The sequence below is a fragment of the Homalodisca vitripennis genome, chromosome 1 (assembly GCF_021130785.1).
Source record: "Homalodisca vitripennis isolate AUS2020 chromosome 1, UT_GWSS_2.1, whole genome shotgun sequence".
In the NCBI taxonomy this organism is placed as follows: domain Eukaryota; kingdom Metazoa; phylum Arthropoda; class Insecta; order Hemiptera; family Cicadellidae; genus Homalodisca; species Homalodisca vitripennis.
This window is the reverse complement of record NC_060207.1, coordinates 144870707-144887232: the sequence shown is the minus strand read 5'-3', so window position 1 is coordinate 144887232 and position 16526 is coordinate 144870707. Positions and strand designations below refer to the sequence as shown.

Sequence of the window (16526 nt, the reverse complement as noted above, 5' to 3'; positions counted from 1 at the left end):
CCATATAATCATAGTAAAATGTTGTAAATATTTTGATTTATTGTCACATTTAATACAGTGTTTTATGCAATAAAAATGTCAAAATCTAAAATTGATCTCACTCCCTTGTTATAGTTGTAAGTGAAGTGTTTTGTGATATATGGCTTTCAAATGACAATGGAAATGGGCTTTGTATTATTGTTTGAATATTGAGAATGAATTTCCTCCTTCATTCTTATTCTACAACTAATCTAATATATGTTAAAAGCTAAAGTTTTTGACATAGTTCCTTCTTTAATTTCCTCTTTTCATAGTATTTCAGCACCAATATATGAATGTTCTATCGGCACACGTTCAATTATAATTCCTTTTTAGCCAATTTAATAAGAATAATATTTGTGCTGAATAACTTTTCTTAAACAATCAATTTGAAATTCTCTAATTTTGGACTGAAACCTGAATCACATAAAATTATCACACTTAACTGCAGAATCATTTAAAGCACATTTTAACAGTAAGAAAAAATATTTAATACAGGAATTTTTAATTAATTATTTAATTATGGACTATAATTCTGCAGTAAATCTTCTTTTTAAACCAGCGACAATTTCCCCTTCCTATGTATAGATCACAGTTTATAATGTAAAAGTCAAAGTCAACATATCTTTATTACATCATCGTCAAGATGAGAATGGTGTCACAGAGAATTTACAATACAGGTCCAACCAGGTCAATACAATATGGGTTAATGATTGAAAAATTCATTTCAAGAGTAAAATGGGCGTTCTTGCAGCCACATCTTGAGATATTGGTCAAACAGCTGCTTATTTGATTTCTTCAGGTTTTCAGGCAGAGCATTCCACATCTTGGCCCCGATGTAGCTGGTCTTCTTCTCAGTTGAGCTGAGCCTGTGTATTGGTAGACAGTAGTTGGAGGCGTGCCTGGTGTTATATTGGTGTTGTTGTGTTTCCTTGTTTGCCAGGTCTGGCATCTTGATGTAAACATGAGTTGTTGCTTCTAAGATGTACAAGCCAATAACTGTGAGGACTTTGAGTTCTTGAAAGACTTCCCTGCAGGTGTCTCTCGATCGTAAGTCTTTTAGGATTTTAATAGCTCGCTTTTGGAGTACAAGGACACGTTGTAGGTTTCCTGCGGTAGTACCACCCCATACAGCAATTCCGTATCTAAGATGTGACTCAAAGAGGGCATGGTAGGCTGCTTTTGCTGTCGCCAAGTCACATGTGTTCTTAATTCGCCTTAAGACAAAAAGTCCTGTACTTAAATTACTGCAGAGGGAGTCTATATGTGCTGTCCATGAGGGTCTATCGTCCAGTGTGACACCCAGATATTTAGTGTTTGTGATTTCTTCTAGTCCGGGCAGCCATCCGGTATGTTCTCTTTGTCCTCCCAGTATTAGCTGTTTTGTTTTATTTTCGTTTTTACTAAAAAAAATTATCATGAAATTATCTTTAGTATTTTTAATATGGCGGCCATTAAAACTCTTAAACTTTGAATATCTTAAAAACAAATTTTTTTCTTACATGAATAAGAGTTTTTAGAGGATATTGTCACAAATCTAATGACATCAACATTATTTAAATTGAATAATAAATAATTGATATAGAGCAAATTTACTGTGACAATACATTGATGTTCTCAGTGAATAGCCAACATTATAAAAATTAAATAAACAGCAGCTCTTAATGATTTGAAATGTGGTGGACTGAATACGATGAAGTATCAACAGTTAGTTGGATGAAGTATGATTGGATTTAGAATGTATTTTATTATGTTACACTGTTTCGAGACATTTAAAATACAATGGTTTATTTTGATCAGTGGAGGAAGTGGATACAGACAAATTCGTGGCTCAATCTACACTTGGAGTAATACAAGACTGCTTGGACTCTGGTGGGAATGAAGCAGAGACAGCTCAGCCTGTGGGGCTAGGTAATGTGCCTAGTAGAGTTTAATAGTAGAAATACTACACTATATGATCAGAGTATTTCTTAACGAATTCTTTACTCAGAAAAACCCTCTAAATGCTTCAAAAAAAATTATGTCTCATTTTGTACAAAAATGTAAAACGAATATGGGATAACTAACTAACAAATTAACAATATGCAAGTACAAGAGATGGAGAAAGTAAGTTTTCTGGGGCTTATTATTGACATACAATAATGGGATGACCATATCATACACATAAAAAATCCTCTAAGCTAAATTCTTTATAATGTCTTTAATTTGTAATTTGAAGACATTAAAAACTATTTACTTTTCTCTAGTGCACTCCCATATTTCATATGGAATATCTATGTATGGGGCAACCATCAAGGAAAATGTGGTTATTGTTATAAAACTCCAAACATGGAGTATTAGACTAATGGAAAAATTGAAAATAAATAATAGTGTTACCTTTTTAAAGAGTTTTAAAATTTTGCATTGCATATATATAGATTTGTGTGTGTGTGAGACACACCTATCTATAGCAGCCAAACGAACCAAGCTGCATAATTCGTTTCAACAGGTATCTCCATTTTTATTGACCCCAAAGAATTCAGTAAAAATATTTTTAACTTGGAAAAAATACTAGTTATTTTGTAGTTTTTTTTATGAAAAACAGCTGATGTTTTACTGCCAAGCTTGATGCCATGAAGATTTAAAGAAATAATCTTCTAAGACAATGTAAGGTGTGTTTTTCAGTAACTACAATTTTGATGTATAAAAAATCAAGTAAATTTATTGTAACAGTTTTATTTTATATGAAAGCCCATACTTTTATCTACCTTTCTATATAATTACCATCATAATTAAGGCATTTATCATAGCTAAAAACAACCCTTTATATACTGGTGTCCTAGAAGATTGCCACCTGATTTAACAATGACTGCAATATGATCATTTTGACATTATTGTCGTTGTGGCTTTGACCTTCAAGATACTTCTTCTGATGAAGAAGTGAATGGTAATTACTGGGCACTAAATTGAGCCTATTTGGGGACTATCAAATTGTTTCTAACAAAATGCTGTAATGAGATCTTGAGCTTGTTTTGCACTTGTGGACAGACATTGTCATACAGTAAAACATGTTTCTTGATAGTTTAAACATAAAATAAAAATGCCATAGAGAACACTTCTTAAAACTTTAGGAATTTCCTTTGATAAAAAAACAAAAATGAAGAAATGTCTGTTCATTTTCACTTTGTCATTTACTTTCTGCACCAAAGTGTTATTAATATTTGAGGGTTGTCCACTCCATGTCTTATCAGAAACATTCTTTTGGTAATCTTTTTCAGCTTTTACCCATTTGAATGCCACTTCATCATTCGTAATATGTTGTGGATACCTCACAGTACTGACAGTGAATTTCAACTGCTTTCATGCCTTTATTGGCAAAAAACAAATAACAGCATGTATATAACAGTCAGCAGGGTTCTCAATTGATACATACATGTGAAATATACATTCAGAAATGTAAAAACAATAAATTTTTGCTGTAATTGCATCTGTAGCTTGCCAACAGTTATAGGTAGACAGTACAAACCATTGCAAGCAGCGCTGCAGCAGCTGGATTTCAAAACAGTACTTACTTATGAAACACACTTTGTAACAAAACAAGTGCCCATGAAACAAATATCACACTTTTATTTTTTATTATATGGTATACATTATGAATATGAAAAAGATATAACAGACAAACTACAAAAATACTAAATGGTGTGTGGCACTGCAAAAAACAAGTAAAGAACAAAAACGAAATTCTGTAAAATTATGGCAGCACTCATATGAACACATAAATGCAAAACTTTGCACTTTGAAAACAAGAAAAGAAATAAATATAGCTGCTAAAATGAAATTTTTAAGAAGAGTAGAGCACTGAGAGACAACATAGGAAACAAGGATATAAAGACCGATTTGAACATGTTCACAATGAATGACAGAATATATGAAAATTCATTAAAATGAAGACAACACATTGAAAGAATGAACAAAAACACACTGATCAAACAAGTAGTAAACTGAAGACCACATGGAAGAAGACGCATGGGTAGGTCCAGAAAAAGTTGAATGGAATGAAGATGAAACAGACTGCAAGCCTAATCCATAATGTGCAGAAGGAGAAGAAGAGTGTTCATGTCCATGATGATTTATTCATCATGTTAACTTGTGCAGTGTTCAAAAATATGTTATCTCCTGACAAAAAAGAAATGAGAGTAATCATGTACTGGAACATAATTGATATGGCTCATGGAGATAACAGTTGTTGAAGAAAATTAATTATGACATGTGAGATGAGACATGAACCTTTCTTAATGATCTTATTAGTGAGCCTCGGATTAAACATCAAACATGTATCTCAAGTAACGACATATCAAAATCCAGTGACTAAACATAGACCTATGCCAGAAACAACCTGCAGCTTTTAAATAGTCCTCAAACTTGTCATCCAACATAACATCGCTTTCCACCACTGCAAGAAGTTCTGCATATCAGCTTGAATGTATGTAAAAATTCCAGAAAAATATTGACTGTTTCTTATAATAAATATTCAACACCTCTTGTGTACTGTAACATCATATTACATAATACTTTATACAACAATGTAGAATTTTTATCTAACATTGAAGTTTTTATGGTTAACGTAAAGTAATTTAAATTTCCCATTGTGTTTAATTGTAGGCCCATCACATGCTCTGATGGGTTTGGAGAAGAAGAACGAGACAGTTCCAGTTGTAAATTGTCCCTTCCAGGACGGTACTGGAGAGCTGGACTTGGAGGGGATAGACGATAAGGATATTGACCAGTACATTATGTCAGAACACGATGCCAAAAACAAGGACAAGATTTGGATGGCTATGAATGCTACTTATCTGAAGGAACAGAAAGGTAATTTCTTATTTATGCATGATAATATTATCTTCTATGTGTTAAGTTGTAAACGCAGGTTAAGTTAACAGGCTCAGCATTGAAAAGTGTCACAGTCAGCACAGGAGTTAAATTGAATTATTTTTCTAACACATTATTAAGTTTCCATCGTGCTCAACTGCATGTAATACGACCATTAAAGTTTTATCCTCATAAAAACACAAAATAAATTCAAGACTGGCTTATCAGGAATGAAATTATTTCAGAAAAAGAAGAAAGATTAGCGAAAGAAAGGGAAGAAGGAAAACCAGAGAAAAAGAGAAGAAAGTGTGCTGGGAAGAAGAAAAATACCCCAGCAGCAAATACGGCTGGTAAGTAGTTATGTATTTAGTAACTGTGTTAACCTTCAGCAATGTGATGTTTCTACTCTGATGATTCTACATCTGACCCTCCATTATGTGACACCTTCAGTATCAATTTAGTGACAAATGATTTTGTAAGTGTAAGCTTAGTGAACAAAAACTATGCTGCATGGGGAAGCTGGGTCATTACCACATGTAATCCAAAAGGTCAGGAGTCAGAGAGGGATGGAGTCTTTGACTCCTTTTCCATCGACCTCACCCAAAGCTGGTTTTTAGAAAAGGTGACATTGGTGAAACCAGGATATTAGTGCTGTTATGTGTTGTATTTTTAATAATTCAAGATTGAATCTTGAATATTTTATATTACCAAATGTTTGATTTTTTTCTAAAGTTCAATTGAATTTATATCTATTTTAATCATTTTTTGTTGAACATACAAAATAACAAAAATAGCCATTATAGCAGTTTAATTTTAATGTTTCAAATAGGATAAACATTTTTGTATCAATGAAATTTTACAGAAGTGCAGACTCGTTTTAATGTACCTCGAAGCGCAGACGTAGTGTATTAAAATGTAAAGTGCACCATCTCAGTTTTATGCATTTGCTATAAACTGTAGTCCTCTACATGACAATTTCTCACCTGGCTTTAATATTATCTGGCCTAAACCATTGCCACATTAGGTCAGATATGACATGTTTTACTATATTTTAAAATACAATAATATTTGTAAGTAATATATATTTTTGAATGGTTGTGACACAATTTAAGTCTTTAATCTCAATTTGTTATATGACATCAGCAATTCTGTATTCTGGATATTTATATTTTACTATATATACTGGAGTTTACAAATTCAGGCTATAAGGATTTGTTAATGTTAAAACATTTCATCATGAGTTACAATTGATAACTATCAACCACATGTGACGCAAATTTTGGTCCAAGTACATAGGATATGAGGAATTTATTATGTATGTATAAGATTGCGTATATAGATACATTGTGAGTTTGAAAATGCTTAACAGCGACAAGGAAAAGTTTTGTACGTAACAATGTAGGTATCGACAGAAATGAACTTTTTCAGCTTTCTACAATAAAATCACATTTATATTAATAGCAATTAAACACTTTAAAATAAACATTTAGAAACTGATAGTTCGGTGGAGAGTTGGTATTTTTTCACTGATACACAAATGAGTTTATAGGGAAAAAGACTGGCAACATGTATGGACTTGCCAGCTAGAGTGACTGAAGGTAGCTGCTATATTTCACATGACTTACTGACCAGTAAATGATGGGCACAGAGGTCTCAATTGTCACCAACGTTTACTTACTGCTATGTACCAACTTAACTATACCATAGTGTACAGACAGACCAATCAAATTCACTCTCAAGAAATTATTTCATACAAAAATTTTCATAGGATTTTGCAACATACCAAAATTAGTTATCACAAATCTAAATTTAAAAAATAATTATTTTTTTACAAAATCAAAATAATTTTGATACTACCCTAGTAAAGAACATGTAGATAGTAGTTTCAACTTAAATTTATGATCAGAATATTGTAACACATTTTGTAATTATCTATTTGACAAAAATTTCTTTAGAGAGTGCCCTACCTACAGATATCAAGACACAAGAAAACTTACAGAACATCATGTATGTTCTTCAATATCCTTTCTACTCAATTGATGAACTTTTAAACTGGAAAGAAATGAAATGAAATGAAAAATGACTTTATTAGAGGCGAAGTTAGGACTATAAAGTCCTCTCTACCACTTAACCTCAGACATAGAATACCAACCAATGAATAAACTCTTCTCGACAAGGATTTGACTTGTAATAATGTTTTGTGACACTTTTGCTATCTTGATGAATTTGTAAAATAAAGAATATTGGATACTGATTAGTTACAGGTCTGGATAGAGTGCACTTATTGTATATTATGTTACCTTTCAAATATCAATTGAAATGTTCTTTGTTCCATTAACTAAATTATATAGGATTTTGTGTGCTTATATTGTGAGATTTTGGGGTTTCAGGTGAAGCTATAGAAAAAATGCTCCAAGAAAAGAAAATGTCCAGTAAAATAAACTATGATGTATTGAAAAGCTTAAATATTTCCTTCAAAGAAGATAGTAGTACAAATATAACACCACAAGAAACTCAGAAACAGACTGAACCAGAAATTATTCTTCCTCCACCAAAAAGGTAATTTTTGTTATTATCATTAAGACGTTGTCATTATTATCATTACATTGCAACATTATAATTATTATCATTGTAAGTTTTGGAAGAAGTTAGTTGTTTTGAAGACATATTGAATTAATAAGCTAATTTTATAGTTCTTACTAAATATTTACTTGGCAACAAGCTTGTAGCGCCACTTATGAGCAGTTAATCTTTTTTCTGCATTAGAAAAATTTTGAGCTTTGAGTTGGCAGGCATTTCGTAACTAGGCAATTATTAGAAATGTGTTGACATGGGAAGTACACATAAAAGCTGCCTCTATTGTGTTAGTACATATATAGCAGTTTGGGGGTTAAACTTTTCATAGTTTATTAAAATTAAATGGTAAAGCAATATAAACTTATGACATTGTATGCAGATGTATCATTGTTCCAGAATTTTTACACATTATTGATAACTAATCGATTTTAAAATGTTTTTTGCAGCGTTGCTCCCTCAAAGCGATCAAAGGCTACACCTCGCATACAGAAAATGAAGGTAGAACCAAAGACTGAACCTATAAAGATTAAAGAACAACTTAAAGAAGAAGTATTACCTGTTCTAAAAACAGACAGCTCTGTAGCAGGTATGTTTCAGATACATTTATATTTTTGTTCAACTTAGTACATCTCCACATGTTATTACTATCCTGTTACAATTAGGAATAGTATTATTTCACAATAATACAATTTGTGTGTGAAAAGTGATTGATAATCAATATGAACTCTTTTTATGTTGAAATAGTGTATCAGAACTAATTTAAAACTACTTTTCAACAATAATTATTGACTTTAATGTATTCTTCAATGTAATATCATCTAATATCAATGAATAATAAAGCAATTTAGTGGTAATACATGAGAACATATGAGCAACATGTTTGAAATTGTAAATGTCTGTGTCAATGTAAGCGTACTTCTTAAATTGGAAGTTCTAATGATCTTTAAACTGATGAACAACTGTTAAAATTCAACAACAATGTTTAAGTATAGGAAAATAATAGTATTTGCTATGGATAGAAATCAATCAATTCCAGAATGGAATGAACATAATGAGTCTAAGCCTGTCACATCTCCTACAGCATATATAGAGAGGCTAGTCAACCTTGGTAGATTTCTTCTTCTACTAAGGGCTGGCCTACTACCAACTGACAAAAAAGTCTTACAGTGTTTTTTGTGCACCTTGAAAACCATTGCTTGCAAATTTAACATCTTGAAATATTTCGGCCTCGATGTAGACAACTATCTTCAGCCAAAAGTGTTACATTGAAACTGCCAATATAAGTAGTCATCTGTATAGGCGAGTTGAAAGGGCTAAAGCTTAACAAACAACCAACCAGATTTGATCAGTATTGATTCTGTATCACATGTTGCTTGCTTTTAGATAATTTCACACCATACTTGTTTAAGTTATATTAATTAGCGATTATTTCTAATGTTTTTTTTTTGTATCCTTGGATAATAGTAGGTAATTATCACAAGTATTTTTGTTTTGTTGAATTTTATTGTACGTTTGGTCTGAAAACTGTGATCTGTTATGGCTAATTTTTCTGTACCTTGACACCTCATGTGCCTAATGTGTCCACTCACTCATGTGGATATTAAATGTTTTGTCTCCCCAATGTAAACTGAGCCACAGCAACATGGTATTTCATATTCTCCCAGCTTATGTAGTGGGATCTTGTCATTCACTGGACTAAAACAGTTCTTCAACTTTTGAGCAGGCTTCAATACAGTTTTGATACTGTGTGTCCTTAATATTTTCTCTATTTTTATTGACCTTTCCTTCAATGTAAGGAAGATCATTCATTCTGAATTCAGATTAATTTTGAATTCAATTTAAATATGGCACACCTCGATATTTAACTTTCTTAATTTTTGTTTTTTAAATCCCTTATTTGTCTGTGTAGTATTGTACAAGATTTTATTTTGTGTGATTTGGCTTATCATATTGCAATATCACATGGCAATATAGAAATATTACAAGGGCACAGATCATATGGATTCCTGTAACAGTGGTATTTGTGTGGGCTGTTACATTTAGTTTGTTACCAAATTAAGATTTAAAATGTATGTACAATAAACCAGAACTGTAAGAAAACGTACAGTCTAAATTAACTCTGTCACATTTATGTCACCACCTATATACAAGTTGATTATCTAGACTCCCTTATGCTAATTTTTCAACAGTTAAAGAATGAAACTTGTGGAATCTGTCTTGGTCAAAATGCTTACTTTTATAAATATTAAAAATTTGTTATACATGTGTTATTTGTGTCAAAAGCTTTCAGACACGTTTATCATTCAAAATAGAAAAAGTGACTAAATGTTGCAATGTTTTGTTTGTTATATGTTATAAATACAATAGTTTTTATTCATAATCAAATTATTACTTTTTAGAAATAAAAACAACTATGCTGTAATTTAAAATACCTGTAATGTAATTCAGTTCAATGTTTTGGTTTTGGTAATTAGATAATCATGGATATTGATGATTCAGTTGTGTTGGTGGCCGCTTATTATACTGCAGCCTTAGATTTTGGTTTAAAGTAGAAATTTAAGATATTAACAAGAATTCATACATTTAATTTTAACATAAAAGATAGAATTTCTGCTCAGCTTTGCAGTCACTTTTAGTGAAAAAATACCACAAAGAGGAGTTGTGCTTACGAATGTAAACAATTGAGTTCAGTGTAACTCTTCTTGTGCTTTATTTCAAATTTTCAAAAATACCAGAATAATATTCTTTTAAATCTTACAATTGCTCCTTCATATTCAAAAATTCAAATGTAATTTGTTTTGAAATAATGTTGAAAAATATCCTCAATTAATTTAAATACACATTAACACATTTTTTAAATTAGATTTGAATTTTCAGACATGGAGATGCGATTTTAAGATTAGATGAAGGGATCTTTCTTAATTCATTAGATATAAGCATTGTTTTGGGAGTAAAATCCTAAAATTTTATTTCTCGTTTTAGATTTTTAAAATTTTATTACTATGTTAAAGATTAAATTAAGCCAGTTCTTATTTAAATAGAAAACTAACTTTGTGCATTTCATTATTGCCACATTGATAATAATAATTATTAAAGCAACAAATTTATTCTCACCGTTAAGTGACCAAAATACACATTTCACTTTTAGTGGAAAAAATAAAATCAAAATGGTATTATCTATGGTCTTTCAAAGAATGAGAAATAGGGTAAATGAAGTTGTAAAGCTAATGGAGGCCATTGTTGTCGGGTAAGAGTGAAAGAATGAGGTAATACAGAAATAACTGCTAGACGCTGGCTGGTTGCCACCAGAGGAGTGAGATGGGAGACGGACAGTTGTGTGCCTCCTCTGATATGTTGAGACACCTTGTGATTGTTATGCTAGGCCTGCTGCTCACTTTGCCAGGTAGTTACTCCCACAACCAGATCTCTTTACTTACTATGTTGGCACCTCTTACAAGTTGTGACGATAACTATAGTTTGATTCGTAGTTTTGTAGAAAAGTCTCTAGAAGTAATTTATGTAAAACATTTCAAACTATATGGTATTTAAAATACAAATTGATAAAATAACGAAATATAATTGAAATTTGTATTTGGTGAAGAATGCTTTTCCTACTGTACTAAGAGTTTTGTGTTTGTAGTTGTAGATTGATTTTTAATCATTTAAGAGATTTTATACATTTTGACATAAACCTACTCCAGTTAAAGGCTTATTTCACTCTATCAAGCTTTTATACGGAATAAAATTTAGCGTTGTAAAAAGATCCTTCTTTCTTTACAACCTCTTTAAAACAAAAGTCTTGTGTTCTCCCTTAAATGCTGACACTGGAGTTTATGTTATTTCTTTGATTATTGAAAGAGACATTCTGCAAACATACGCACCTCAAGACATATAATAGATTCCATAACATATCAGCAATATCAAAGAACTTGTATCAGATTTTTTCTGCCTAAGACATATATGACTTTTTTCTTTAAATCTTCTTTATCATCAGTAACAATATACAGGAATGTCGGAATATTCACCAAATGCAGCACATGTTCTTCACCTTATAAGAAGTACATAGAAAGGTTTTTAAATTATCAAAATTTTCAGGTTTGTGCAACTACCAAAATTGCTAACACAATTGAATGATTTTTGTGTCACTTTTCCGGTCTATAAGGCTACAAATTGAGCACTTGTATGGCCGTGTTTGACATGCAATTTTGATTTATTAAGAATAGACTAGATTGGGGTTGACATGAAATTGATTTATTAAGAATAGACTAGATTGGGGTTGACATGAAATTGATTTATTAAGAATAGACTAGATTGGGGTTGACATGAAATTGATTTATTAAGAATAGACTAGATTAGGGATCTTTAGATGGTGGCAGAAAGACAGGGGTCTGTCAGTTATTTCCAGGTTACCTTTGCAGTAGTTTCAGGCGTTCTCCCACTAATGTTTTGTGAGATATGAGTTTTGCCAAATAATTGATAAATTATGACAATGTTACAGGCGAAAACTCAGAAACGGAAGCTGACATGGACATGGAGGAGTACGAGGAGGAAGAAGTAGAAGCTGCAGAACATACCATGTCCCTATCTCAGATGTTGAATCGACACAGAGCAGACGACAATTATTATGGCTATGATGACGATGACTACTGAACACATTCTGTACTGGTCACAATCCATGTACATTACAACATCACAATGATAAGATAATATCATCATCCAGTGATTATCAGTTTTAGAAAACAAAAGGTCTTTTTTTAGATATTACTCTTTATGTATTTTATTTCTATTTAATTTTATCCCTCTTGATCAGCCTTGATTAACTATTATTTCATAGTTTTATTTTCTTTATTATTGTATACATGATCATTTGTTGCTGATTACTTTCCAAGTTCACATTCTAAGTTACTACTCAAAGTTAAATGTTTCCATTATTTTTATATCACTTGCACAAAACATTGCTTATACTTTGTAAAAGAAATGCGTTATGTTCCTTTCCTTATGAAAAAAGTGACTGTAAATATTAAAGAAAGTTAAGAACAAAGGCATCATAATAACAAATGTCATAATAACATTTAGTAATTTTTAATGTTATTACCAACAAAACTTTGTATTATGTTTGTTTTAAGGTTTATTTATTCGTAAATCATTTACATTTTATAATAATTATTTAGGTTAATAATCTTTTTGTTGTTTAATCAAGTTAATTAATTTTGTTGTTTAATATTAATTTAAAGTTGTTGCATGATTAATGTTCTGTAATGGAAAGAGTTTTAGTTTTTAATTGAAGCCATTCATTCATACATTGAAAAATTGATTAAGGTGTTCTTAATTAATAATCATTAAAAATTAAGCCAATTCCTTTTAGTGTACATAAACAAAATCAATTCTGTTGTAAACACTTAAATTTTTCTCTGCCCGGGAGTTCTTTGCAAAATGTTTGTTTTTGTTTCATTACTCAATTTAAATGAACCAGTTATAGTGACGTATGACCGGAAAAATGTGATAAACATTTGAAATATTACAGTACTTTTACAATTAATCTTTCAGGGAGTAAAAATGTAGAGGTTAAAAATCTTTTGAGGGGTCATGGTTTTGAGACATTAGCTGAAGGAGTGCAAGTTATTAAATTGTTGTTTATATATTTTACTATCTCTTTATACCATCAAAACATCATTTAATATTAGTGTTTTGTGGAATTTGACATGTGATTTGTACGTTTAGTTATTTTACTAATTTGTATGTACACTAATTTGTATTGAATTTTACACTTTTTGAACAACACATGACTCAAAATGTTGATTCAGAACATTGGGCCTTTGAGACATCTTACCTTAAGTAAAAATACCAATTTACTTTGCAGGGGGAATTTGTTTCTCAACTCCTCTCTAATACTGTATGTTTATTCCAAATTTTGTCACTTTAATATTTGTTTCAATAGTAAGATTCATTTTCTACGTTCTTTTCAGATTATTTTATAGGCATTGAATATTTTGTTTAATTTTGGGAATTTTGGTATTTCTTGGAATTGTCTTATTGTCAGTTTACATGGGACTTAATAGCAAACTCTTAAAACGTCTTTATCAAACAAAAAATAGTTATTGATTGATTATTTTTTTCCTCTGTTAGTCCTAATGACCCATCTAAAGTTGCAATGGTATAACTTATGCCATTTAAAAAATTATGAGTTGTCAGGTAAAATTAAAATGTACCTAGATGTGCAATGTCCATATGACTATCATAAAACAAGATGGATTACTTACCAAATTAAGTTTTATTTTTGTTCTTTTCACTCAAGGAAAAATACGGTGGAGTTTTGTTAATTAAGGTTTGGAACACACCTTAATCATAAATAATTTATTAGAACTCTTATTTTTAATGTTATTATTATTATTCTATAAATTCATAATGAAATGAAGTTACTTGGTGCAAAACATTGGCATTCACTATTGAAGGTGGGTACTATTGTAGTGGTATACATTCTTTCTCTGTAACTTACCTTTATATCGTCAGAATCACTTTTTAAATTTGTTTTCTAAATTCTAAACAAATATATATGCTTCTTGCAACATACACAGAAAATAGTAAGGAAAATCAACACCAAATTAGTTTTAATGTTAGTGTTACAGTTGAGTATAGTAGTTAGGTAATAATTCTCATACTTTGCCACTTAACTGACTAATAACAAAGCTAATTAACTGTGTGTAACAAATGAGAACTAGACATTGTACACGAAACTCATGATCATTACAGAGTCACTGAGCATCACTTTTATAACATACAATTCAAAAATACATTCTATGTATGTGACCATGTGGTTACCATTACTGGTGAATAAATTCATTAATAAAGAAGGAGAGATTAAGTGCCAATAAAGAATACCCACCAGATGATAAATGGAAAATTTGAGATTTAGGTACCTAATCAGATGTCCTGAAGTTCTTTAGATTTAGTAAAGGATACTTGATCAATAATACCCTTGTGAAATATTTATGGCGTTGTCTAGACGTGAAGATTGTATCATATATATGTGGGATTATTCCATTCATCATTATATCGGCTTATGTAGTAATGAGGGCTATATTCATTGAAAGCTTCCAGAGGCCAGATAGCCCCAAAGGCTAGAGGCAAATACAGAGGCCTATTATAGGCTGGATATTTTCAGTGTGTGGGGTATTCCAGAATAATACAGAATAATGTGGCCAATAATACCAGAATAAGCTTGCTGGATCTGGAAGCTTGAGGTTCAGGGTTTAGTTGTCCCAGAGGAAATGGGGCTCTAAAATACGTCCAGAAGTTACACCATTTTAGAAGTTAATAGAGGTAAAATTAGTTTCAGTAATCAATCTACATAAGTTGTGTCAGAGGAAGTGACATTTAGAGATCAAAGAATATCAGTGGTTAGGTGGAATCAGTGATTGGAGATTTTAAAAAATCAGATGATCCCAGAGGCCAGTGCATTCTATAGAGATTAGTTGTTCTCATAATCCAAGAGCTACTAGAATAAAAAAGCTTACATGTATCATATTTTCCAAAAGGGTGGATGTTTCCAGGAGGTGAAATTACACAGGCCAGTTTGTTCCAGAACGTAGATTAATGTAGTGGAATTAGTGGCTGAAGGCTCTGGTGCTATAATAGGGTGAAGGTTTTCATAAACTACATGGTCCCAGAGCTTCTAGAGCCCAGGTGGACCCAGAAACCAGAAGTCACTTTAGTGATTTCAGAGTCTGGGGACTTCTAGGGTGAATTTCATAGTTTCTCTTGTGTGCAGAAATGGATTCTAAGAAACCATACTCTGCCACCAGATTGGGTGTAAGAAAGGCCAAGTGATAACAGAAACTACAGGCTTATAGCACCCGAATTCCTCCAGGGGATGGGGGTCTTTAGATGACATTACATTATGAATACGAGAGAAAACAACTCTGTTGCCCAGCAAAAAACAAAAGGTCTTATTTTGTAATTTGCTACATAATGCCATAACAAAGCTGGAATACATAACAGTAAATCTTCAATTCCATTTTAAATTAGAAATTAGAATAGGTAGGTGATTAATACACATCACATTTTGGTAGGTCCAAAGTTCAACATTTGAATAATGTGGTAGATTAAATCCAGACACTTACAGCCAAGGCTGTTGAATGAACTGTTTTATCATTTTGAACTAGAATTTTGAGATTCAATACTTGTTATTCTCTTCAAGTACTATATAAGTTTACAAAAATGTGCCATACTACACAGCACAAGCAGCAGCAGCATTTTTGAAGCTACTTTACTTTATTTTAAAATCAACATTTAAAATGTATGGGACTCCTTGCATAGAATAATAAATATATACAAAATTTTCTCTACAGACATTTTAAAACATATATTTTTTATTTACATGTAATGTGTAATGGTTGTACAAATATGGGTTATTAGTATAGTAAACAAAGGTATTGTCCCATAAACGAATAGATAATTTAATATATTAATTGTTATTTGATTGGTGTATAAGTATTAGTTTTAGTCTCATTAAAAGTGATTATATTACTGTTTAGTCTGTATTTATTTATGTACATCAATAAAACTTGATTGTAACTGTATCAGTTACATTTTTTCTTTTGGATCAAATATAGCATGTTATTAACATTTCCTAATTAATGTTTGAAATTATATCAAATTTGATTTTGATGGTCAGATTCTATATCTGTGATAATTCAACTGTATATCTGATCAAAAGTGTTGTCTTCGTCTTGTAGTATAATTTCCTATTTATATTTCTACATTAAGGTTCATACCCTATTGTTAGTTGTATTTTCTTGTAATAAAATCATTTGATAAATTGTAATAACAGTCTTATTATATATTCCTTCAAGCTAATATTTTGAATCTTGTCTCAGTTATCTATACTTTTAGATATAATTAAAAAGCTATACTCTTTTTCATTGTACAGGGTGTAAATTAAGTCCTGATACAGCTGGATGTATTCCAAACAGATTGAAATATCGATGTACAATCTTTACCATACTCATTAACATACTTTGAGATTTTTTTAGGATAGCAATTCTCCCCCCCCCCTTTTCAAATTTTTCTCTACAATGTTCCTA

At 31.1% G+C, this 16526-nt stretch overlaps 1 protein-coding gene across 2 annotated transcripts in view; it reads left to right on the top strand.

Moving 5' to 3' along the window:
* The window catches only part of LOC124373114 (transcription factor IIIB 90 kDa subunit), a 115486-nt gene extending 99219 nt beyond the window's left edge, over nt 1-16267 (top strand). For both annotated transcript variants that reach the window (XM_046831510.1, XM_046831514.1), the window contains exons 10-15: nt 1819-1929; nt 4660-4866; nt 5112-5216; nt 7257-7425; nt 7890-8029; nt 11942-16267. In XM_046831510.1, the coding sequence (XP_046687466.1) occupies nt 1819-1929; nt 4660-4866; nt 5112-5216; nt 7257-7425; nt 7890-8029; nt 11942-12093 (884 nt within the window). In that variant the 3' untranslated portion in view covers nt 12094-16267. The remainder of the gene's footprint in view (nt 1-1818; nt 1930-4659; nt 4867-5111; nt 5217-7256; nt 7426-7889; nt 8030-11941) is intronic.
* Nucleotides 16268-16526: the final 259 nt, after the last annotated feature.